The sequence below is a fragment of the Corvus cornix genome, chromosome 2 (assembly GCF_000738735.6).
Source record: "Corvus cornix cornix isolate S_Up_H32 chromosome 2, ASM73873v5, whole genome shotgun sequence".
Taxonomy (NCBI): Eukaryota; Metazoa; Chordata; class Aves; order Passeriformes; family Corvidae; genus Corvus; species Corvus cornix.
The window spans coordinates 133,780,395-133,806,660 of NC_046333.1; the positions used below are offsets into that span (position 1 = coordinate 133,780,395).

General features: G+C 44.7%; 1 protein-coding gene across 1 annotated transcript; it reads left to right on the plus strand.

Annotated features, from left to right (window-relative positions):
- The first annotated feature begins 193 nt into the window (after nt 1–193).
- Nucleotides 194–23,742, plus strand: ODF1 (outer dense fiber of sperm tails 1). Its single transcript, XM_019289336.3, has 4 exons — nt 194–1,737; nt 21,309–21,516; nt 22,901–23,103; nt 23,291–23,742. Exons 1-4 carry the CDS (start codon nt 1,685–1,687, stop codon nt 23,598–23,600), a joined length of 774 nt encoding a protein of 257 aa, XP_019144881.1. The 5' UTR covers nt 194–1,684; the 3' UTR covers nt 23,601–23,742.
- Nucleotides 23,743–26,266: the final 2,524 nt, after the last annotated feature.

Below are 26,266 nucleotides of genomic sequence, written 5' to 3' on the forward strand. Positions count from 1 at the left end.
GGTGCTGGCTCTGTCTTTTCCAGTTGCATTTCTGGTCAGTCCTTCCTGCAGCAGCCGGGATTTTTCACCATTTTTCAGGGAAGCTCACAGAATCGTAAGGGTTGGAAGGGACCTCTGGAGATCATCCAGTCCAGCCCCTCTGCCAAGGCAGGGTCATCTGGAGGAGGTGGCACAGGAACGTGTCCAGGTGGGTTTGGAATGCCTCAAGAAAGGGAGCGAGTTCCCTGGGCAGCCTGGTTCAGTGCTTTGCCACTCTCAGCGTAAAGCAGTTTTTCCTTATGTTGAGGTGGAACTTGTATTTCAGCTTACGGTCTTTAGTCCTCGTCCTACCGCTAGGTACCAGCAAACAGTCTGGCACCATCCTCTTGACACATTCCTTTAAAATATTTTTATATCTATTGATGCGGTCCCTTTTCAGGCTTCTCTTCCCTAGACTAAGCACTAGGTTTGTGGTATATTGAATAAAAAGCTACCATGCTGTGAAACTCTCGGTGCCGCTGGCCTTGCATGCCTTCCCTCTGGACAGGATTCAGCTGAGCTGTTCCAAGAGATCACACCTTGCCAATGGAGCTGTTTTTAACAAATTAACATCTCAATGTACCGAAGGTTGAGTAGCAAAGTCAATAAAACAGCCATTTGTTTCTATAGAAACTAAACACTTTAGCAGGGATTGTACCAAGCTTTAATTTTGGTGGTTTTTTTTTTTTTTTAAACTGGAATTTGCTGCTTTTGCAGCCTGCTCTTGCTTGTTTTCAGGAAATCAGAAATTTGGAAAACTGACTTGGAATATTTTAGCATGTGAGGAATGATGGTAATCACATGATATTGCTACCAAAAACCATCTAGAATCTAGTTCAATGAGTTAGAATTAATTTCTGAGTCTGTATATTCATAAACTGCAAAAATCTCAGTTTGTTCCCCTACCTTCAGACCATAAGGAACTTTGCAACTTCCCATCTTCCACTCCCTTTTCTTACTAGGCTCTTTCTCCAGTACAGCTGAGAGGAGCTAATCCAAGAATCGGCTGATGCAGCTGCTTGCCGCCCAAAGATTTGGGGAGTCTGTGAAGGCTTTTTCCCAACTGTCATTAACGTGAGGAAATCTCACAGAGAGAAGAAATAGTCAGTTGATGCATTCCAGATTTCTTTTTCTGAGATGAAGCTTCCCCATATGTTCTGTTCTCAAGCGGCAGTGATACTCAAATGCCTTCAAGAATACAAATAAGTAATTTAGCTTATCCTGGAAGGAAAATACTAACAGGTTTCTGGAAATACACAAGGCATGGAATAGGACTCGTTCTGTTTGGCAGTGAGACAGTGCAGTAGCTGTGCTTTTAAAAACTAGTAGGTCCATGTTTACCTTTTTGCTTTTTTTTCCTGTTAGGATAGAGCTTAGAGTTTATGGATTATTTAGTTCTGTGTTTGATTGTACCTAAGTTTGTTAGGGTTTTTTGCCTTTTTGTTTTTTCCAACAGTCTTTATGCTTTCCCTGAAAATATTTGTGGTGTTTATCACAAAGAGAGACTCTTATGAGCTGTCTTGACCTCAGTTATTTTATCAGAATCACTTTTGTGTTTTGATAACCACCTGAAAAGCCTTGCTTCTCAATTTAATTTTTTTCCCAGACAAAAAAAGGAATATTTCCCTTTGTCACTCATTCCTCTTTTCCATTGAACAATAGGAAGATGGGTCACGTGTATTCCTGCAGAGCCCTTGGGAATATTGACAAGAATTTTTGGTAGGTTTTGGGAAGTTTCTGATATTTATGTTTGCTTTTCTGTTCAAGTGGTAGTTCTCCAAAGCATTTACATTTCCAAATGCTTCGACTTGTTCATTGGAATTCTCTAAGGGGGTGGGCATAAAGAAGAGATTTCCATTACTCTTTTCCTTCCACCATTAACACACAGCCTTTAAAAGTTAATGGGTTATGGAAACCTGTTAGATACAGGAAAGGAGCTAGGAAAGCGCTAAAGGGGGGCACATCTGTTAGGCCTCAGTGGTCTGCTGCTGGCCATTTCCAAGCAATCCTTTGCTGTAGCTTTATTTACATTGTGTCTAAAGCCCCGTTTTAGCCATTGCTCATGGCTTTGCCAATGCAAACACTCAGCATGAGCAAAAATTTAAAAAAATTTTAAATGGATTCCCCTGGAACTTGTGCTCAGAGCCAGAATAAACTTGAGTAGTGCAAATGTCAGTTCTTGTTCACACAAAGAGTTTACTCTGCTGTCTAAAATGGCAACTAAGCATAGGTGAGAGGACACAAGGCCAAGTGCTCAACTGACAATATTATTCTGAGACAAGTTTGGAATATGGAAGAAATTCCAGCTCAGGGATGTGAGGCTGCATCTTACTGCTTGACTTTTGCATTACCATTGAATGCCTGCCTTGGCTGGCCAGCCAGTTCTAAGAACTGATGCAGTTCTTAGAAGATAATTGTGGGGGTTACAGCTTGATGGCCCTTTGATTATCTGAATTTGACTTCAATTAGAATTGCTTTCTGCTTGCAGGACTGCTCATTCTTACAACTTGTATTTTTTAAGAACTTCACAATAGAAGATTTTTCCAAAGTCATCTCAATTGCCCCAATCTGTTGGATGGCAGCATCCAATACTGAAGTGGTATTTTAAAATTCATACTTGCCAAGTCATGAAAAAACCCCTTAAGAACCAAACCAGATTTTTCTTCTTTACAAAATGTATCTTTAAGTCAACATTGTATGTCTTGGCCTAAGAATTTGGCTGTCTACATTGCGCAGCTCCTCCATGTGTAGATAGTGCTTTTTTCAGGTCTACAGGTAAAGGAGCAGCTTCTTTATGAAGGTGCAACTGTAAATACACCAACACCCAACCAGCAGAACAAGTTTCTTGCTGGTATATTTTCCATGCAAGAGTTTTGTCAGCTTAGGAATACCATAGAAAATAACTCCTGTGGGATCATTGCTGTCATGTCTGAAATTGAGTTTTGATGAGAGTCAGTGTTTCCTGAAGTCTTCAGACTGGTAGAAGCACATAGTTTGGTAAGAATCTCTGGAGGTCGTTTTATCCAGCTTCCTGCTCCACAAATGTTCAGTTCCAGTGGGTCAGGAACTTTAACATCAGAAAAAGCTTCTGAATAATATGCAGTGGGAGAAGTTTATTCCCAACTGCTTGCTACTCGGCAACTGCAAGCCTGGTGGATTACACAGAATTCTGTTAGTTCTGAAGGGAGGGGCCCTGCTAAAGATGGGAGGATTGGGGTAAGAGGACTGCAAGGGACTTTGCTCTGTAAACAGTGGGAGCAGATGCCAGCAGGTGTACCACAGGCAGCACTGTTTGCAGCTGATGGGACATGCAGAAGTCAGGGAGAAGGCCCTGAGTAGAAGTAAAGGCTTCAGGCAGTGAAGGAGAGCTCCAGAGGGCACTTTCCAGGCTGTTAACTCCAGATGTCAACCGAGATGACATCAGGCTGGCACCATAAGATTGTATTTTGCTCTGGAAGAAATGAGGCCAGCATTCCTGGAAATGTCAGGCAAGAATGCTGTGCAGAAAACTGCAGTTTCTAGATTGTTCCCAAGGCTGAAAAGATGTTCCTATAATGAGTAGCAAGTACATGGCAAGGTTTCCATCATCTTGTGCCACAAACTGAAGCAATGCAGGTCCCTCACTGCCTCTTCCCCTCCCTCTGTCTAGGTACAGTGTCTGAGTGGTTTCTTGGGGGCTGGGAACCTCAGGCTTTTAAACTACATCCTTGTGTTTTGCAACACAAGTTGCATAGTTTGCAAGTTAACACTAGAAATCAGACAATTCCATCTGAGGACTGCACTGCCAGCCATTTGCTTTCTGCTGTCCTGGGCAATGTTTTGTCATGCTCATGGCCCAAGTTGTCATAGACTGATTTTTTTTATACATTGCTGAAACTTCATGACAGCTGAAATTTCATCTTGATGTCAGATACTGAGTGTTTATAGTCTTCTTATTTTCTGACTTACACCTGGCTATCAAGTAAAGAGGTCACTGTAACAGAAAAATCATTTGTCTTTGCACAAAATGATGCTGGTGTTGTTTTATATTATGAAGTATTGCTTAAGGCCACAAAAGAGCAGGTAGCTTAGTAAGGTTCAGAGCTGATGAAAACTTATTTTCCACGGAACTTTTCTTACAGTGAGTTCTTCAGTGTCTAATAGTGCACACATTTCTCTCTACCCTGTGGATTCTTCAGCAACTAAAAAAAAAGTTAAACTCTGCTTTGATCTTTTTCTTTCCCCTAGCTGCAGTACTAGGTGGTTCTCCTGCTGCCTCTCCAATGCTTGGGTCAGTTAAGCTAACAAAGACCTCTGAGATCAGAAATTTGTGTCAAAATTTGGCTGAGACTCAGATACTCAGAAGTGATTATGGTGAGCTTTGACACAGCCTGCAGATACAACACTTGCTACTGGACTAAGTACATTTGTTTAAAATCAGGCAATACTGCAGGTGCCTGATCTCCCTTCTCTTCCCTTGTCTGATGTACTCTGCATTTCCTCTCTCATCTCTGCAGTGAGGGATTCCAGGGATAGAAATTAGGATTCTGCAAGGAATTTAGCCTATAAGAAAGCTGGAGAGGGACTTACTACAAAGGCACATTGTAATGGTTTTACACTAGAAGAGGGCAGATATAGATGAGCGATAAAGAAGAAATTATTCAGTGTGAAGGTGGTGATGCACTGGAGCAGGCTGCCCAGAGATGTGGATGCCCCATCCCCGGAAGTGTTGAAGGCCAGGCTGGATGGGGCTTTGAGTAGCCTGGTCTAGTGGAAGGTGTCTCTGCCTGTGGCAGGGGGGTTGGAACTAGATGATCTTTCATGTACCTTCCAACCCAAATAATTCAAGGAATCTATGATCTGTTTCTCCTTTCTTTACAGTAGTTTGCTTTCTCTGTTTAGGGGTGTTGGCACAACATGACTGGGATCAAAGTGAGGTCTCTGCCAAGTGTTCGGTGTAGTTTGTAGATCCACCAGTACCTGGTAGACTGAGATTTTGACACTCACTTGACATTGCTTCTCACCATTGCTTCTTACTTGCATCTTTCTCTTCCAGCTCCCACAGAGACACTTCTGAGCATCTGCTCCTTCTGACTGCACATCCAGGACACCTTTTCTTGTCCAGGCACCACCACAAAGTTTACATGATCACTTTTTTATGTGTAGACCAGACCTGTCCCCTGATGAATGCAGCTGAGCATGACAAGAGGCACTCACCAGGCATCCTGGGTGCTGTGCAGGAGCCAAGGAAGCAGAGGCTGTGGGCAGCCGCTTGTGTGACTGTCCCTGTAAGGTGGCATGGGCAGAGCTGGCATGCACAGTGTACATGGTGGGTGTATCTCTGAGACTTTGTGTCACCCAGGCAGGTGTTCCTGTGCAGGCAGCTGTAAAACAGAGTTGTGCTCTTTTGTATCAGAGCAGCTTCCTGTAAGTTCCTGGTAAGGAAAGACAGAATTTGTTTGAACTTTAGCAACCTTGAAGGTGGGTATACATTCCTAGGGGGTTGTCTGGGTTCCCTGTGGAATTGCCTTCTTCTTACCTGTCTGCACGCAGTCAAGGGAGTCCAGGTGATTAACTAGGACAAGAAAAGGTTTTTTTATTTTCCTATTAGTTCCATTTGATTGGGTTAGCTACTCTTGTCTTAACCTTATTTACCTTCAAAAGTGGCAGTTTTGAAAAAAAAATCACCTTTATAAAATGTGCAGGTGAAATGCATTCCCAGCAACAGTTCTGTGTGCCCTTGATTCATGTACTGCCTTCTGAAATTATTGCAGAGTAAATTTTTTTCTGGCAGGGAAAGGAGTGGAGACCTTCCAGGTCAAAAGCAAGTGAATTATTCCATGGACTCCAGTGGGGCCAGGATTTACCTTTCAGCATATATACTTTCAGCCTACTTTTTAGCTGCTGTTTCTCTGTCATGAAATAGCCATTTGTCATGGATGGCTGTTTATAATATAGGAAGAAATGGTAGATAGTTCTTGGGTTTTAATTCCCCTTGAAAAAAATAGTAAAATTTAAACATTTCCAGAGAAGTCCAGTGTAGCAAAAAGCAGCGGGGTGCCAAGTGCCCAGCCATCCCCCTTTTGAGGGTGGTTTTGTTGGCCAGCTCTAGCTGTTCCTCATGGACTGAACATCTGTAGCTTCCCCAGAGATAATGATGCACTTTGGGAGTGGAGTTTTCCATTTGGTTTCACCCCAAAGGAGTTGTGTGTTCTCAGGCTGCTCCACAACATCAAACAGAAGATGGTGAGAGGAAGATGAGTTTCTAGCCCAAGCTGCTGATTTGAACAATAGCACAGGGCACACTGAGAGAAAACTGAGCTGCTTGTGAAATAGCTCCAAAGCAGCGTCCCATTTACAGCTGGCACTTTAAGCAAACCAGAGGCTGTGTCATTTGAGAAGTGGCTCATAAACAGTGGCTGTTCAGGAGAAATTTGGCCTGTGCAAAATGAGTGTACATAGAGGCTACAAATCCACCATCCCTTCTGAAATATCTCTTCCATGTTTCAGCAGTCGGAGGTTCCCATCAGGAGGTGCAGGCAAAGTGTCAAACACAGCCCATTCCCTTTAAATGATGGGTTTTGCTTCCAGGGAAGATTGCACCTTCTGCTAAAAATCATGTGAGGTTTTTTTCTTCTTTGTTTTTCCCCTTTCAATCACTAAGGGCATTCACATAGAACAGGATGGCTGTTTTTTACTGTTGTTCCATGTCCCTATAGTGTCTTCCCTAGATGAGAACACAGTTGCAGTGAGTCTTGCAACCAACCATGGAAGTGATTAAATGTCAAAAAAGTAGATGTTAGATTCATGTGAAGAGAGGCAGCTCTAACATCTGGGAGTCCCACGAAATAGGATTTTTATGGTGATGGAGCTTCAGTCCTGAGAGGCAGAAAAAAGTTGCAATGGAGACAGTGGTCAATAGGAGATGCAGCACACGAAGACTGTGCTGGGAGCTGCTTTGGCAGTTAACATTTAGCTTCACTGAAACTAATGGAGGAAAGAAAAATGAATAAGTAGTCTGGAATGTTTTTCTTCCGTTGCAGTTAAGAGGAAAGGGACACAGTTAACTGATGGGTGAACATTTTATTGTGAATAACAGCAATTGCAACACTGTTGTATATGCCTGCATATGTGTTGGTGAAGGTATTTCTGTAGACAGGCAGGTAGTTGACATGAAACTGCAGGCAGATTTGCAAATTCAGAATTACTTGCTACTTACTAAACATACAGGTAGTTTCACTTGCCTCTTGCTGTGAATTAAGACTAATTGGGGCTTAAATGTTTAATACTGTATGTTTACTTTGTCTAATTTTTTTTTAAAGTGTCAAGTAAAAGGTTTAGATATTGCAAAATGGGAAAGGAGAAAAAATATGGCCCTAAGTCATCTTTGAAACATTTTCATGAAAACTGTAATGCCACTAGAATCTGAAGGAGGGCAGTCAGTATATTATCACTTGCAGGAACTTCAAAGTTTGAATTTGGGTTATGAGCACCGGGCAAAAGAAAAACTGTATTAAACAAGCCACGTGGAAACTTGTTAGCATTTGACAGATCTGATCACTCAGAATTATGTACTTATAGTTGGCCTTTTCCCTCCCGTACATCTTGTACAACCTGCCTAGACCCTGCTAAATTTGCCTGAAGTGTTCCCTGTCACCGTGCCTTCCAGCTGGCAGGGGAGCCCCTTGGCTGCTCCTCTGGGCAGAACGCCTGCTGAGCACACTGCTGGGGGGGGAGCTGGTGTCCACTGGGAAATGTCTTCTTGTGTCACCCGGCTTTTGAGACTACAGAGGCAAGAGCACAAATACGTTAGTTTGGGATGTCCCATTTAGAAATGCTGTTCATTTTTAGTGCATGAGTTACAGGTTTTTGCTTGAGGAATGTGTAGAAGTTTATGGTATGTAAGAAGTTTATAGTATGACAGGAGTTCAAATAGGCTTCAGTCATAATGATAGGTGACTTATCCTCTTGGCTTCTTATTTCCTAGTATTTATTCTGCTGTTCTGATAAGCTATGATTTAAAACACACTGAAGTGCCAGTGCAGGCTAATAGCCCCTTCTCCTACACTGAAACACATCACTGAGAATAGAAGACACTATGCTTTGTATCTGTCTCCCAGGGTGAGGGAAAGAATGACTGAGAGGTATGGGGCTCTGCCCACAAAGACCACCTCACAGGCTGTCAGATGAATTTGGAGTGGGAATCAGATCCAGAAAACAGATACCTGAATTTAGGTGTCTAATCTCCCACACTAGGCGGTGGAGACTTAGTTATGGCAGTCAATGGAGCTGGGAATGTGATTCATCTGAGGAAATGTAGGTATCCATCCTCTGTTGAGCTGAACCCCTCCTGGCACTGGGACACTGAGCTCATACCAGTGTGTCGGCACCTCTGGGTACGTAGCTACAGCCTGGAAGCCCATCCGCGGTAAGGATGTGCTGATGACAGGGATTCAGTCTCCAATTGCTGCATTGTTTCTGCAGTTCAACGAGAGGGGCGGGCTGGACCCCCCCCCCTCCCCCGGCAGACGCTGGAGCTGCAGAGCCCACCGCAGAGTTGGAGAGTCGGAGCGAGTGTAGGCAAGCTTCATCCCCTCTGTGAGGGGTGGGTGAGCGCATTAGACCTTATTTAGGTAGTCGATAAAGCTCAAGGCTGTGCAATAAACAACATCTTTGTTAAAATTATTTTTACAATCTCTGTTGTTGAGTTCAGACAAATAGACATAACCAAGCCTTCTTAGGATATGAAACATTAGTATCTACCACTTATGTCTGAAGCTATGTTTTAGATTTTATTTTCCAGACAAAAGAGTAATTTAAAATTATGCAAATGAGCTGCCAAAGCAAAGCATTATGCGGATTTGTGAGGCAGTCAGCAGAGTGTTAACCCTTGGTGCTGCAGCTCGCTGTGGAGGGAGCGCTGCTGCAGCAGCTCTGTGTGAATTCCTTCCAGCCCTTGTGCTCTTTAATTACAACGCTCCTGAGGCAGGGCCTGAGGTGTGTGGCTCAGCCCCTGCATACCCCCATTGCCAAGTGGATTTAGGTGGATGGAGGAGCTGTGTTTGCTGCATTGTTCACCTCACAGTCCTGCCCAGCACAAGCTGTACCCAAATCCGGCCTGGACATCTCAGAAAAGACAAGTGTTCTAACTGTCATCTGTGGTTTCATAAGGGTTGTTTCCAGAATATTTGAAGTGACTGTCATGGGAGAAGTATTAAATTGCTTTTCAAATGTCAGCAGTGCAGTAACACTTTAAAAAAAAAAAAAAATTACACTGTCAGCTATAAGTCCTCAAGCTTGCTGGGCTGGCTGGTGTACACAAGATGCACTAGCAGCCTTGACTTTCTGTAGAGGAAAGCTATTAAAAGAACTCCATGTTGTGCTAATTTGTGGATTCAATAGCTCATTATCCCACCCAGCTATAAGGTGGTGTTAATAACTCTCAGCCAGGAACAGATGGGTTTTGATAGAAATCCAAGGTCTGATCTGCTCTGGAAATTTGCCCTGATCTCTGCAATTGATGCCAACAGCTGACATAGCCATATTGGTGCAAGCACTAGTGCTGAGCAAGAAATCCAATGTTTTATAGCCGTAAAGTTTGGCAAATGGCAAGAGCAGACAAATCCCCAACATGCACAAGGATGTAAGTACAGCTGATCTCTAATGGAGGTGCCTGATGCTGGGTTAAAATAGTGGCAGCCAAGCCTGGGAAAAGAGGGAGAGAGTTCACATTGGGCAGTTTTGGAAGGGCTGGGTTTGTGCCTCAGTCATGCCTGTGTGGGATGCCAGGCCCTGTGAGTATGGGATTTGTTCAGCATCAGGCAGGGATGGATCATGGTGAGGGCAGGAAGGAGTCTGGTTGCAGTATGGGGGGACTTGAATCCACATTTCCTCCTTCACTTCAGTTCATAGAATCATGCATAGTTGTTCATGGCTCTCTATGAGAGATCTCACAGAGCAGTGCAGGTTCCAAGGAAAATACCAACAATATGTATTTCTGTAGTGAGTTACTTCAGTCACAAACAATGTCTCAGTGCTGCTCCAGGACACACAGGTAATCTGGGTTTCTCTCTTGCACCATCTTACACCCAAACCCTTTAAAGTTTTCTCCACTCACCAAAATGCTTCCTCACTTTCTTTCTAGTTAAAGGTGTCATTTCAAGCTGCCTGTCAGAAGCTGCTTGTCTCAGCCAGTACGCAATACTGAATAAACACTTCAATATGTTCAAACCTGGATGCTATTGGTAAATTTACAGGCTTGAGACCTATGGCCGTTTTTAAACTGGATACACATGCATGCACCCAAGGGTTAGCTCAGTTTAGCAACTTTGGTTTTGCTTGTTCTTAAGAGCATTTTTGGCTCAAAAATTTGATGTCTTTCACATATTTGGAAAGAGTTGTCCAAAGCACATTATCAACATCTGTTGGTTTCAATATGCCAGAAGAGCTATGTAAGAGATGCAGAGATCACAGAATACATTGCTGCTGTGTATATTTGTTTTTATATTTGTATTTTCTATTTTAAATTTGGAGTTTTCATATTGCTCAACAATTTAAGCCATGGGCTGATGGTCTGGTTAGTAAAAAAAAAGCATGAAACCCACCTATATTGGTTCAGGTTTTGTTAGTTTTGGAGGAGAAGGATATAAGGATAAAAAGCTGAAATGGATATAAATCAGACACTGCCGCTGTACTGCCAATGCCTGGCCAGCTTAAAAGAACTAAACTGGTTTTAATGGGCAGAAACACTGTTTTATGATGGCAAACAACAGAATTGAGCACAAAGGCTATGGAAGGAAGTTGCTGGGAAACCTCTACAGTGCTCTGGCAAAGTTTTGAAGTGCAGGCACCTATAAGAGAGTTGTCACCACCTGCCAGCCTGGGCATTTCCTAAAAACAGGGGTGTAAAATTGTAGTACACATTGATTTCTATAAATGCAACACCAGGAAATGCCTTACAGCTCATTTTAAATCAGTGCAGCTTCAGGGGACTGTAAGCTGTTCCCAGAGCCATCCCTGAAGACTTAACACTAAGGTCCTGTCCACAGTAATGCTGAAGCCCTGACTTCTGTGTCCAGGCAAGGTCTGCCCAGACTGCACTCATCTTAATTAGGTTCTTAGCAAAGATCTTTGCTTCTGTGAGCTGTAACCTTGCTCATGCTGAGATTTCAATAAGGTAAACTGTAAGCTGGAGTAGCCCTCTGCAGGCACAGCCACGGGGTCTCTTCTCTTTTGCACTGAGCCACAGGGTGGTTTTGCCAGCAGTGATTTCCTGTAGGTGTGCTGCCACCTCAGGTGGGTTCTCTGCATGGGGATGCTTCAGAAAGTTGAGGTGCATCAATCAAAAATGTTACAACTGCCGGTCCACAATGTCAGCGTGCATATGTTAAAACCCCAATTTCTGTACCAAGTAGTTGTAATTATGATATCTTAATGATGATATCTTAATCCTTTTAACACTTGGTTTCTTTTGTATGGCTACTTCATAGTTTAACCATTTAAGCCCATTTCTATGAGGAAACTGGTAGGTGAAAGATTGGGGAATCACCAGGGACCATATTTTTCTTTCATCATGAAGTCATCTATCAGTGCAGCTCATGGCTGGGATTAAGACAAGCAATGTCTATCAGGGGTTGCTAGGATTGCTTGTCTACACGCTTCCTTGGTAACTTTTTGCAAAAATGGGCAATGTGAGGTACAGTGATGGAGGAATGGCTGCTGTGAGCACAACAAACAGAGCTGTGAAATTTCTAGTCTGTGAAATTCCCTTTGTGTGGGAGCCCCCTGAAGGTGTGTCACCAGCAAACTCCTGCTTGCTATCACCCATCCTTGTTACATCATTCATTCTGCACTCTCCCTCCCCACCTGGTAAAATGACCCATCATGCTAAAAGCCATTAGCACTCAGAAGGTGGACAAGAGGATCTCCTGGTCCTTCAAAGATAAGCAATAAATTAAGAGAAATATGAAATACATGTTAAACCTGAGGATACTCCTTTAAAGAAAGATTCCTTTTATAAAGATGCAGTTCACTCCATAACAAAGAAGATACTCCAGAGGTGTGATGCTGGTATGCAATACTGATACATGAAGTATGGCTTTTACAGGATTTTCCATTCTGGTTTATCTAGTCTGTTGACACATGAAAAGATCCAGATCTTCAGTTTAACTTAAAAAACCCCAAACCTCTTAGGAAATCCTTTTTTACACAACATATAATTAATATATGGAATCAGCACTGGATATTCGTGACAGGTTTAGACTAGCTCTGCACTTAATGGTCTAGCAGCCTTTCTGAGCTGTGTCCATGTGAGTTGCTGTGGGAGGGAGGGCTCCAAAACAGTCTGTAAAGGCAGGAACTCAGCTGTTAATTTAAAGAAAAGCCTTTGGTTTCTGGAGCAAGGAAATATGCAAGAGCTATAGCAACATCTGGAGCTTTCTTAGTTCAAAGAAGTTTTTTCTGCACTTCAGAAAGGATTATGTGCATGCACAGAAAGCACTTCCAGTGGTGTTGCTGGAGTAAGATCACATCCAAGACCCTCAGATTACACAGTTTGTGACTGAGAAAGCAGCACCCACATCGCATGCTCTTACAGCGGTGATGTCCACACCTGAGCGAGTTCCCTTCACCTTCCTTATGGCAAGTGAGGAGAAACAGGGACCCAATGAACTCAGCTGTATAGTTGCTGATAGGAGTAGCCACGTCCTAGCAGCACCTCTCTCCTTTGTTGTTGACTGCAGAGAAGATTTAGAGGGTATGGGTTTGCTGTAGGTTTGAAGAGGTTTAAAGAGAATGAAGCCCATCAAGGTGCCTGCTGACTGCAGCTGGGTATCCATCTGCTTTCCCTGCTCTGAAGGCAGAGCCACCCCAGATGGGATGCTGGGAGACTTGCAGGTTCCACATGGTGCTGGATGACTGAAGCAGGCGCCTCTTGCAGCTGTCCATCCTGCCCCTTTGGTAGGCACAGTTGCCCCAAAGCAAGGATGTGCTCCTCCCATGAATCATCTCCTCAGCCACACAAGTCAATGTGTCACTACATCCCTGTGCTTGCCACAGCCATGGGCCTAAGACTGATGCAGAGCAGACAGGACCTGGGCAGGTCTTGCTCAGATACAGGGCAGCTGAGTAGTGAGGAGAAACAGGAAAGGCAAGTTCAAATGCAGGTGTGACACGAAGGAAAAGGTGACGTAGTAACCCCAAGCCAGCAGGCACAGCCCCATGCAGCCCATGGTGTCCACTGGGCTCCTCACATCAGGATATACAATGGCACCGTATCTCCAGAAGGAAATGAGAAGGGGTCTTCCCCAAAGTATCCAGCACAGGCAGGACTGTTAGAGGCAAGATTCCAGAGCAAACCTAAGCCTTGCTCATCACCACAACATCCTTGTGCACAGGCAATTGCCTCTTCCAAAGTGGCAGCCCTCACAGACCTGAGCCTGGGAGGTGCAAAGCGTCTGGGCCATCTCAGAGATCAATGCTTCTGAAATATGGTGTGATTGTTGCGGTTCATCAAAGCACAGGCTTAACTTTAAACTCCTCAGTCATACAGGTAGTTACTGTCTGACCCTGTCTCACACCCTAACAGTGTTGCCTAAGGAGGAAGGAAAGAACTGAAATTTTACACGGTGACATACAGAGTGATTCATAATTCTTCTAAAATGAAGATGGTGTGGACGTTTTTGTCAGGTCTTTGATCCCTTTCAAAAATAGAACCCCCTGGATGTGGTTAGAGAGGGCTCATGCTGTGATCTGGAGTTTTTGTAATCACTGCTGACTGGAACTACCTGTCAGTCTGATTTGTGCATTTTTCCAGTCTGTTTTATAGTACAGTCAAATTGCTGTTCCCACATTGTAAGAGATACTTCACAAGTTTCTTGGGAGAGGACACCAAGCTCCAAGGCTAATTAATTTTTCCTCTCAAAAAATAATTTTTCCGTTTTTTCTTCTTAAACTATTTTATTTTATAATTACTGACAGAGGCTTAAAATTGATTCAAACAAACCTTGGGTAATCTCCAGGTGTTCCCCAAACTGGAAACCAGCAATTGAAAAGAGAAAAAAATAGAATAAAAGAAAAATTAGTACATTGAGGAACTTCTTATTTCATAATATTTAAGTGGTGAAACATCTCTTGTAGAGTGGCATGTCCAGGCAGATGTTCACATCCGTGTGAGTGGCCCTAAACCACTGCAGGAACAAGACAATAGAAGCCCTTCGATTTTAGCCACCAGCCTTATTTACCTCTGCTCCGAGGACACTGTAGATAAAACCTGTGAGACCCTAGGATAGACTTACTGAAGAAAGTAAGGCTGGCACACGTGTTTCACCATGCTGAGTGCCATGATCTAGGACCTGTAAGCTCACAGCTAATTCTTCTGGGCCCCTGCTGTTGCTGCACCTTTCCAGGGAGATCCACAGTGCAAACAAGAACTGCTCATCCTCCTTTAAACAGGGAAGAATGAAAAGGAGGGCAAAATTAGGATTGGTATTTTCTTGTCATCATTAGAGCTCATGCCTTGTTCCATCTGTGTGGAGAAAAGCTGTCACAGAAATGATGGGAGGCTGGTGGTGGGACCTGACTGCCAAAGGATGGCACTGCTAGTAGCCTGGAGTGTACAGCTGATGTTGATGAGCAGCATAAATTTAATTGGTAACTCATTTCTTATTAAAACTGCCAATTTTTTTTTCTTCCTAGCAGAACAGACAGGAGCAGAAATGTTTCACAAAATCACTGATTTACTGAAACTTTGCAGCATTATCAAGCACTTTTAATCCTTTTAGATTTTATATGAATCCCATAAAACTTCCAAACAGTAGGATGTAAACAAAGGACTTCAATAAGCTTAATTTTGATATTTCTATTATGTTCCAAATTTAGAATGAAAGGAAGTGTGAAATAATCAACTTTCCCAAGAAAATGTGACATCTCACACAGTTCTAACCATTCTTGCAAAAGTCTCAAGGAGTCCAGTGATCTCTACTGATGGACAAGTCTCCTCCTGCACTCAGTGATGCTACAAAACATCCAACACACCTGCCACAAAGGGAATTCTTATTCACATCCTGTTGGATGCTCAGGGTCACCTTCCAGGGCAGCAGCACCAACTGCCAATACCATCTTTTGGGGAAGTACTTTCTGAAGTGCACTGATAGAAATGTAGAGGTCTTCTCTTACTGCTCAAGTAGGCTGGACACATCTCTGACAAGTGGATAAGCCTTACCTTCATCCTTTAGAAGAGAAAACAAAAGGCACATGCAAGCTATTTTCTGTTGAAGAGAACATGGATGTTGAAGAAATGAAAGAGTTCTTGTTAAAAGAGAGCTCTCTCATACTGCACTAGCACATTGATTTCTACTCCTGCAGCAAAGCTGAGTTTCATCTGTAGAGGACTCTCCTGGACAGAAGCAGATGTAAGACTATTAACTAACGACATAGAATGCACATTTTTGTAGCAAATAACATTTTGTTTGCACTTGGGTGGACAAGGTACCTACAGTGGAAGAACAAGACCCAGCAGATACCTTACACCCTGAACTGCACAGGCACCAGTGGCTCTTGGCATTTGTTCTCACATGGGGGTTTTGTACCTGGGGCATTGTGCACAGCTGGCTAATACCACCTATCTTGTTCATCCACCTGAGAACTGGAAAGCACAAATAATGATCATTTTCAGCTACTCCACAATTTACATGTCTTCTGGGTGCTCAGTTAGCTGAGCTATTTGTACTAAATGGGAACAGTAGAATACAGTAATGTTGGCTGAAAACAAAAGCTGAAGCAAGGGGATTTTCAGAGCAGCTTTAGGGCCTGAAAACTGCTGCAGTCCTCCTGGTTTTGCTACAGAAAGGTGATGTGAAGTCCTGGAAATGACTCTGGTTGTGACAGAGACAAAAAACTTTCAATTTATCAGCAGGCTACTCTCTTCAAGCATTGCAGCAGCTTTCAGATACTACCTTTGGGAAGAGCGACTGGCTTGATGGAGGGAGTGAGGAGCTCTCCCATAGCATTACCCACTCCAAACATGCAGGATGGCAAGCAGCTGCTGCAAGCCCAGGCAGTCTGCACTGCCTCACCAGTGCAGGAGCAATGGCAGGGGTGGCTCAGCCAGGCCAGGCCCTCACGTGAATTAGCACCACTGACATTCCATGACAGGCACAACACGGGCTTTTGCTCTCCACAGCATGGTGCTACAGGATGTTTTGGTCAAGATCCTGTGTACACATGGGATAAAGCATCTTTAGCAACAGTGCTGGTACCATGGTGCCCTGAAGTATGCTGGGGAAAGACCTGTCACTACTTTAATTACATTCAAACATGCCGAACTAGAGTGAATAATACTATGGGCAGGTCAGGAATTTATTAACTAGTTTGCTGTGAAAGGGAAAGGTACCATTCCTTTTCTTCCACCTGGCCTGTTTAGACCAGACCTTGTTAGGAAGAAGGACATTTATTCACTTAGGTGTAAGAAAATATGGTCCTGCCTCTCAGATCGTCACCACTATGTGCCAGTGGGAGAGCAGGAGTGGGAGAGAGCCCAGGATAATGAAGGAACATTATTTGGCAGGAAGACATGTTAGAGCAGCGCTAGGAAAACAAGGAAAAGACAACTCTTTTAAAGCTGACCTAGTATCAGTGTGTCTGAGCAGCAGCTTGAGGAATCAGTGCAAAATATTTGATGAATTATTTAAATTTGCATTGAAGGAATTAAATTGCTCCATTATGAATTTCAAGTGGAGAAACAATTCCTTGAAGAAAGATATAAAAAGCAGTTATTGATGTAACATGAATATTTTTTCTATGAAGGTTAAAGAGTATGAAGTATGTTGGTGAAACCAAGAGAATATCAAAGGATGTCTCATTTACATAAACAGTGTGTTGGCAATCCATCCCCAGGAGTTAATTCCACAGGTTTATATGGGAAGTCAATGCCACTCCAAGGAGCAGGAGGCTGAGCTGCAGCCTGGCACCCTGGGTCTGCTCCAAGCCTTTCAGCGATACTTGGCTGGACACATAGGTGCACAGTTACATGGCTAATTACCTCCATTCCATATGGAAATTAGAAGAGGAGAAAATGATCATTATTATCCGTTTGAGCATGGTTACCTGGTGCAGTGTGTGGCTCCAGTGCTCTGTATGCAGTTGCACTCTCAGTTAAACAACACGTGTCTTTCTGTCTCAGGGTTAGTTCAGTCTCAGCTTAAAGTCATTTTCTCACACCCCACTTAAGAAGGCGACTGGGGTGTTAAGAGATTCTGGCTGATACCTATAAATCAGTGCTTCAGACACTGTCAAAACCTGCTAGGTCTGAAAATACGTTGACCACACTCTGAGTTGATCTGTAGTTGCTGAACTTGATCTGTTCTTGCTCTAAAGAGACCATGAGAAACCTTGAAATAATGGTTAATTCAGGCATTGTGTTTGAAAGGGGAAAGAAGACAGCAGTGCTTCCAGCCCTGGGAGTTAGATTTTGGGATTCTGGAGGTTTAGGGTTGGTTTTTTGTTTGGTGGGGCTTTGGGGGGTGTTTTTGGGGGTTTTTTTTAGGGGCTTTTTTTTGAGTTTCAAATCTTATGTAGTATCTTCAAGTCCATCTCTGTGGACTCCCCTGACAATTCAGTGGACTCTGTGGACTCAGTGGACTCTGAGCGAAGAGGTCCCTGGCTCCACACTGTGGACAAGGGGAGACAGTCACACCTGACAGTAAGCAGTGAAGGACATCTTCCAGTTTCCATCTCTATTCTGCTTTTACATTTTAGGAGCTTCCAGCTTCATGGGTATCAGGAAGACCTTGACAGCCAGGGATGCTTAAGGAGCCAAAGAACTATACTGTGTTTGACTTGTCTGTGTTGAGATGTTGTTTGAGGTCACTGTGGGAGTGGGTTCAAGACAACCTGTGAGACTGACAAGGGCTGGATCAGACATGGATGCTGTAGCACGTGCACTCCTTCATCCTCCTCATGCCAGGTCAGAGCTGGCTGTGCAGACTCCCCAGGACTGCAGCAGACATGAAACAGGAGGATTTCCTATTCCATGGTGTAGTGGTTTGGTCCAAAATACTCATTACTGTTTACCTTCTGTGAGATAAGAATTAGAAGAAACGCAAAGCAGGCACCAACTTTGAAAGAATATAAAGAAGTTTATTAACAGACCTAAAAGAAGGAAAAAAAATTATACCACACCTTCAGAACTCTCCTCCTCCCCCCACCTTCCTCCCTTCTCCCACTGACAATGTAAAAAGACAACCCTTAAGATGTTCAGTATGTTTACCACTTCCATAATAACCTTGTTCAGTCCATTTAGAAGGAGAAGTCTCTTCTTGCTCGTGCTATGAAATGATTATCACAACGAGACAGCCGCCCACTTCCAAATAACTCTGTTCAGTCCATTTAGGAAGAGGAGTCTCTCTGCTCCCCATGTGAGTCCCTTCCCCCGACTTGCCGCTTTTCCCACAACTGCTTTCGAGGGTCCACTCTTGAAGGTTTTTGGGGTGCAATTTTAAGGTTGAGCCGTTCAGAAACAAAAGTTCTCTTCACCCATCTCTGGGAGCATTTCATCTCTAAGAACAGAGGCCCTTCTCCTTCCCTGGGAGCAAAGGGTCTTCCTCATCTTCATCTGTAGGACTATCTCTGGGAGCATCTCTAGGAACTGAGGTTTTCTCCTTTTCCATTTGGAGCAAAAGTCCTCATCTGGTCCATCTCTCCCTGTCCAAACTTCTCATGAAATTACGTCTGCGTCAGCATCTGCCTATCTCAGCGCAGGTGCTTTTGCTTACGAGTTGAACACTCCACCCCCCATATCTTTATGAAATTACAACGGGTACTCTGATATATCATAGCTTCACAACAGAATTTCAGCTTTAAGCATCTCCTCTTTCTCTCCCCTCAGGTTTTCAGCTCTTCAGAGCAATAAAAGGGTTAATCTCACCTCGGCCTTACAGCTGGAATGTGGCTTATCGAACTGGAGAGTGGGGAGAGCCAAGCCGCTCCCGCTGCCCACAGCAAGGCAGTGGGGAGGGGAGGGTGTCCCACGGATGAAACAGGTCCATCGGCTCCAGGACGGCCATGGCCCGGCCCGGCCTGGCACGGGGCCCACAGCCACCTGTCCCAGCACCGGAAATGAGAGAGAGCTGTGGGGGGTTTGTCTATTCTTAAGTGTGTATCACAGAGACGGTCACAATTTTAAGTGGCTTAAAGAATTGTCCATATTCAAACTGGCCAGCTGATAGGTTCTATCAGGTCATACAAAAAGCTGTAGGAAGAACATCACTTCTGAGCCTGTGCTTACTAACCTATGACCTATAACCTATGACTAACCTAAGTAAAGACAATTTCAAAACAGAACTTGCAAGTTAGGCTTAGTAGTGGACTCACTTCAAACATGTTTCATTGCCTGGTCTTAGCAGAAGTCAAAATTCACCTTGGCTTCACTGAGCAGAGACCTGCTTAAGCTGACGCCTTCATCATACCACAGCAGTGTTAGCCTGCTGATTCTCCATGTCCCAGTAACATGCAGCATCCACGTCTCAGCATGCCACCAGCAGCTCCACATTGCATTTACAGCACCAGCTGACTTGCAGTGAAGGAGAAACACTAAGAGATCCTCTGTACCAGAGGGAGTACTGGAACTACCCCATCAGCAGGTACAGTAACACACTGTGTGACAGAAGTCCCTCCTTCCCCTAGGGAAACAGAGCTGAGTTGGTTCTTGAAATGACAGACCACACCTTCAAGGTGGAGTCAATCTGTACTCAAAACAATTCTTATCCATCCATCTACATTCTAAGAAGTGTTTGGTGCCCCTTTCAAGTGGGGCCAGCTAGGCAGACCTACAGAAATGTGAGTGCCACTTCCCTGTGTCTCAGAATCACCAGCTCTACAGTGGTGACATTGGCCAAGTCACATGCACGAGGCTGGTTATTCCTCCAGTGTGGGCCCGTAATTACCCATCCATGCCCTGAAGGGCAGGCAAGCTCTTCCGCAGCTCACAGGAAATAATTACGGAGCAGCTCACCTTCCTGCAGCACAAAACTCTTCCTGATACATCCCAGAGGCACCAGCACCATTACTCATAGTGGGTGACGTTTCCCTACCTGATTCTCATGTCCTACCACAGCCATCCATCCCACTCCCATCTGGGGCTGGTGCAGCCCAGGACAGCACGGTGATGCAGGGGAGTTGGGGAGGAAGTGGAGGACATGGCTCTGGCTGTGGGAAGCAGCCTATCAAGAAATGCTTGTTTAACACACGGTAGATCAGCCTGCCTCAGGAGTGAGCTGTTTCTGTAAATCACATAGCTTCTCGTGAGTCAGGAGCCCAACCCTTTATTACAGAGTTGCATATTTTCAGAAATTGCTGTAATTAAGGGATTTTTATTGTTAACATTTGTTGGTTTTCATGTACCAGCCTGAGGTGGGATCTGACTCCTTAGAACTATTAAGTGCATGGGTTTCTGTGTGGTACCAGCACCCAAAGGGAGTGAAAGTGTGGAAAGGGATACCAAGCAACCCATCCTCGTTTGCCAAGAGAGACAGATCAGTCCTTCTCTGAATGCTTTTGAGGTCCCCTTTCCTAAAAATGACATCCACAGACTGTGGGGGCACTACTGGAAATGATCATGTATGGCTGAGAATGCTGAAATTTGTAATACTCAGCTGCTGTAATCTGCAAACAGTGCTAAGTGGTAGAAAGAGGCAGCAACCACCTTCCAAAGCTGTTTCCACGTACATGCAATCAAGAGAGTCACTTGTCAGCCACAGCAGGTGCCCACTTCTGCTCAGCCCCTAGGAAGTCACACTGAGGATGATCGCCATGCAGATCTTTATAGAAATTTCATAAAATATAAGAAGAAAAATAATTGAGTTGTCTAGTCTGGCTACCCATCCACCTCTTATAAGTGCAAAGTGAACAATTTGCAGCAGAAGACCAAAAGTTTAAAGTGTGTGGGGGTAACTAAAAACAGCAACAGAAGCATGAAACAAGCTCTTTACCAGCATATAATTATTGCTTAGCTGCTGTAGTAATGGGAAACAAGGCTACAAATTACTTTCAGAGCTCTATATTTCCATTGTTTTAATAACTACAGCCCATTTTTCAGAGCATTACAAAAACATCCTGCCTGCAGATAGACTTTTATGCTTTTTAAACACTGATTGTAAACCTAAGTGCAGATATGTGGTTGGTGTGAGAGGGCCCCTGGGGATGAGCAGCTCCACACAGGGGTGTTTTGGGAAGTCTCTGTAAACCGGTGTTGCCACCACTGGATTAATTAATTCCATAGTGGGCACTTGCTGACACGGTGTTTCATCCTACTGCAGGATTTCCTGGGAGGTTTTGGGACACAGTAAGACAAGGCAAAGCACACACTGTTCCCAAGGCGTGGCAATGCACAGCAAGAGCACTGCTGGATACTGTGCTTCTGCCTGTGATGATGGAATGGGAAAGGGGGCAGCGGAGGAGAGCAGAGCTTGGCAAGTACCTGCTTGGTTGATTTGTGTCCACGCAAACCTATTTATCCTACGTACGGTATGTGGTGATGCCCTCCAAGGTTATTTTGCATGCAGGTCCCTCTGCTCAGTATTCTGCTCACAGACCATGCTGATGCTCTCCTGTTTTGGGGACAATCTCCCTGGATGACCATGTGTGCGGGGAAAAGTTCACATCCCTTTCTATAAAGATGCATCCCAAAGGAGGCAGTAACCTACGGGCCCCCCTGCCTGTAGACTCTCCTCACACTCCTGTGGGACACATGAAAAATCCTCAACCCCCAGTTTCATGTGCCAGGAAGGTTTAGTGTCAAATTATTTTGAGCTGTTGCTTTCCCTGCAGAAATTCTGTTTTGATACGCACCCTTACATTCAGCATCTTTGCTTTGTAGTGGATCCTGCAGTCCCTACTTGTGTACCAGAGGGAAGATTATGCTCAATGCTCAGTTCAGGTGATCTGCTCCAGACCTCATCTCTCCAGACTGGGCTTGGCAAACAAAACCCTCTAAGGAAAATAAAAGGTTCAGATTCACCAGGCAAGAGAGACCTCCTGAAGGACTCTTTCGTGTAGAGCTGAAGAGAATAGAGAGTGTCAGAGTTTTAAAGACAAAGTAGTGCCATCAGAGAGGTGCACAGACTCCGTACAGGAAGGACCCTTTCTCTTGTTGCCAGCCTTTGAATTCAGCTTTTAAATAAAAGATTGGTCTTCAGACCAAAAAAGTGATGCCTTTTATGAGTAATAAAGCAAAAAGCAATTTATTTTTTTTAATGGATGAAACTACCATTCAATACAAAATAAGCTGGCTCTTTTGATTTATTGATAGGCCAAATTCATATTTCACCTTGGGAAAACAACACATCATCTGGCTTGCCACTGGGCAGATGCCTGAGAGACAAGGGTGTTGGTGTTGCTGAGGCTGGGATTATCTCTTGTGTCACAGGCCAGTCTGAGGGAATATGTTTCATGTCTTGGGCTCCAGCACTCGTCAGAGGTGATGGGATGGAAGCTGGTGGTCAGTATCATTGTGGGGAGTTGTAGGCAGATATGCTGAAGCAATATTGCGTATGAAACTGCATGCAAGTCAAGCTCCCCATGGCCCATGGCTCTTCTGCCTGGCCACTGTGCACATATCCCTGCCATGTCCAGCCCCCAGCATGTCCTTCTGCAATGGGCTCCCCTGGTCCATGGCTGGGAACTGCAGCAGGGGCTGCGGTTGTGCATGGACCCGGCTGTGGTTCCCATGGTGACCGCAGAACTCTGGTGTCCTGGACCCGTGATGTCATAAGGTGCCTGCTAGAAGGCTGCAGGAACACCTGCAGCTCTGCTCCACACTCACCACCAGATGAAACTCTCAGGGCATTGGAGTTTAATCCTGCCCTGACACACTTGCAGCGTGAAAATGTCAGCGCACTGTCACTTTCAGGAAGACACCATGCAGAACCTGAGGCAGATGCAGCGGCAGATGAGGCTGCTGGACATGCGCCTGCATCTGCTCCGTGAGAAGCTGTGTTCATGCCGCCTGCACAGGCTGGCCCATCACCGCTGCTGCCTGCACCTGCCCGACTGCCGCTGCTTGGGGAGAAGGGCCCTCGCTGCAAGGCTGGATATGGAGCGACGAATGGACAGGTAAGAGAGAGCTGGCTGCTTTCTACAGACATCAGCAACCTTTAGGGTAGGATAAAGGGAGGTTTGACATTGCTATCGGGAGCAAAGGTTGAAACAGAGAAGCAGGATGAGAGCAAAATAGCCATTTTGGAGAAATAAATTGAAAGGGATATGGAAGGTAAAGATTGTTCTCATGTTTTAATTCCAGACTGAGAAGAATTAGCATGATGTTGAACTCATGCCGTAGTCAAAGCCATTTGGCTTTGGTCGATGTGAAGGGTTTTGACCCCAGCGACGTCTCTGTGATTGTGAGAGACGGGAGGGTGACTGTGTCAGCGGAGCACAAGGAGGAGCACAACACCGCACTGGGAAAGACATGTAACTACAGAAAATTCATGAAGGAATTCAGCCTGCCGCCTGGGGTGGACGAGGACAAGGTGACCTACTCTGTGGAATCCAACAGCCTCATGAAGATTGAAGCGGCACCCAAGTGCTGCCCTCATCTCTGCGACTTCTGAGCTGCAGCAGGGTGCTGAAGCCAGGCGCAGTCATTCCTCTGCCTCATGCCTTCTCCCCATCACATTTAGGTCTGTCCCAGTAACTGTGTGTCAGCAGCCTCTCTTTACCTCTTCCACAAAAGAAGACAGCACTCTGACCAGATTGTGTGAGCCTCATTTTGAAGGGGTTTGGTGGGCAAAAAGGGATGTGCCATCAGGAAAACACAAAGATGGTTTTGGGCATACATGGCTGTGGTCACTTTCTGGGTACTGAAGGCAGGGCTAGAGGTGGTGGATTCAGGGCATACAATCTCATGGATTTTAATGGCTGAGAGGCACCACTTATGATCAGTCACATTTCTGTAAGGGCACTTCTCTCAATCCAACCTCTCCCATTTGAGCTCTAGGGTATTTCTAGGAAGAAAATCTTGATGATAAACACCTTGAGAGAAGGTGCCTTCTCTCAAAAAAATCAGGCTGTACTCTTTGTTCCCTTGGTTTGGTTCTTGCAGAGACTGCCTGGCTGGGAAAAGCTGTGGATGAAGGACAGAGAGCTTTTATTTAGAAGGTTTGGGATTAGGGTAGGACACTTGCCAGCTGAGATGGGGATCACAGCATTTCCTGCTGAATCAATGGCCCCAAAATAATAAAACATTTTTCATGTTGGGAGAGGGGGAGAATTGTCAGTATAATTTCTTGAAGGCAATTTTAACTTTGCTGCCCTGGCCTCAGCACTTGGGTATGCACTCTTATGGGAAGTAGCATTACCTCCCACTGCAAAAAGGTGTGACACAACAACATACCTGGTGCCTGCATTTACCAGCCACCCGGGCCAGCATCTTCCCAGGGAGCACCACCTGGTTCAGGCTTCATAAGCCCCTGGGGCTGGAGGGAAGAAGGTTGCCACCTCTTCATGTGATGCACTCCCCTGCAGCAGACTTCCCTAACAGGGAAACAGGGAACTCAATATTTTAGGTTGTGCTGGCACAGAATCTGATGTTCCCTAAGCTGCCAGGGGAGAGGGTGAGCAGCCTGTGGGCCGGTGCTGTGCAGGCATGCTGCACACTTGAAACCCTTCAGAGTGTAGTGTTGTCCCTGCCATTAGCCTGGCTGAGAAATGCGATTGGTTGCTGTCACACATGGGGACCCTGGCCCCTAAAGGACCCTTGCACCACTGGGTCAATATGCCCCAGTGCAGCCAAGGGGTCCCTGGTGCCAAGAGCTCCCACTCTCCGCTGCAGCAGGGAATATCACCCTGGAAACACTCACGCCTAAAGAAAACAAAGCCAGTCCTTTATGTACAGCCTGCAAACAGACAACCTCACTTTCACAGTCTGCTTTCATCTTACAGAGGCGGTGAATCAGAGGGGACAGATTACAGAATAGTGAGTCCATGGCTGGGACCACCACAGCTGGGGGAGGCCCTCAGCTCCGTCACCACCTGCTCCTCTCCTCTGGGTGGGAGCTCCTTCAGTCAAACATGTCACAAGCAGATCACTTGACGATCAGTTTAGCTTGGCTATAACCAGCTTGGTAATTTAACTGCGGTGCAAGACATTAACTGCTTCTGGGATATTTTCAGCATCCAGCTACCACTTAAAATAACACCTGTTAATAAATGTTAAACTTTATGGGCTTAGTGTGTAGCTGGGTCAGTATAGAACCATACAACCATGGAATAGTTTTGGTTTTAAGGGACTTTTTGAAGGTCATCTTGTCTAATGCCCCTACCATGATCAGGAACATCTTCCACAAGACCAGGCCTCTCAAATGCCCATCCAACCTGGCCTCTGGGCAATCTGTTACAGTGTCTCACCACCCTCATCATAAAAAAATTTTCCTTATGTCACATTTAAATCTAACCTTTTTCAGTTTAAAACTGCTTCTCCAGTCACTACAAGCCTTTGTATAAAATGTCTCTCCATCTTTCTTATAGGTGTTCTTAATATATTGAAGACCTGTGCCCATGCACAGGTAGTCTGATTCTGCTCGTGTTGCCAAGGATGTTTAGACCTAAGCCACATCCCACCTGGGAGGCTACAAGGGAGCCTCCTGTGAAAGCAGGCAGCAGGGATGGGGACTGAGGGTGGACTGGGAAAGACCATCTCCCTACAAAGCAACCCACCAAGTAATAAAACCAAAACCCCTCTGGGATACAGTTTTTGTAAGGATTTCTACAGAAGCTGTCTAAGCATGCAGAAGGGAAACATATTTCAACACCTCCCCTCTACCCGTGACTTGCAGAATATATCGAGTCCCACAGCAATCACAGGGCTGGCTCTGACTGCTCTTATCCTTATTGCTCATCCTTTAACACATGCTCTTCACACTCTGTTCCTAAATTAGGCTCCTTACGCTCCTAAAACCAAATTACACTCTTGAGCACTTATTGACAGATACGCCTTTCTGAGGAAAATTCTGAATTCATACTATAACCTGTGAGAGCATCTTTGAGACCTTTTCTTTAATAGAAGCAAATCACTGAAATAGTCACTTAGTTTTGTTAATACCTACATGCTGTTAACAATTTGTGACTTAGCCCAAAATCTGTACCAAACAAATACTGAGCGTTTTCAAGGAGAAAATACCTTTGGAAAACCACTATTAACCCAGCAAGCCATAACATCATCATCTCCCATAAAACAAATTCATTTACCACTAGGTGGCAGATACTATTTTTTTAAGTT

Excerpts from the sequence above, each read along its gene's own strand:
- ODF1 (XM_019289336.3), top strand. The coding sequence starts at position 1,685 with ATGGGTCACGTGTATTCCTGCAGAGCCCTTGGGAATATTGACAAGAAT. Across the intron at positions 1,738-21,308 it reads AATATTGACAAGAATTTTTG|GATTTCCTGGGAGGTTTTGG; the intron begins GTAGGTTTTGGG and ends ATCCTACTGCAG. Across the intron at positions 21,517-22,900 it reads ACCTATTTATCCTACGTACG|GAAGACACCATGCAGAACCT; the intron begins GTATGTGGTGAT and ends TGTCACTTTCAG.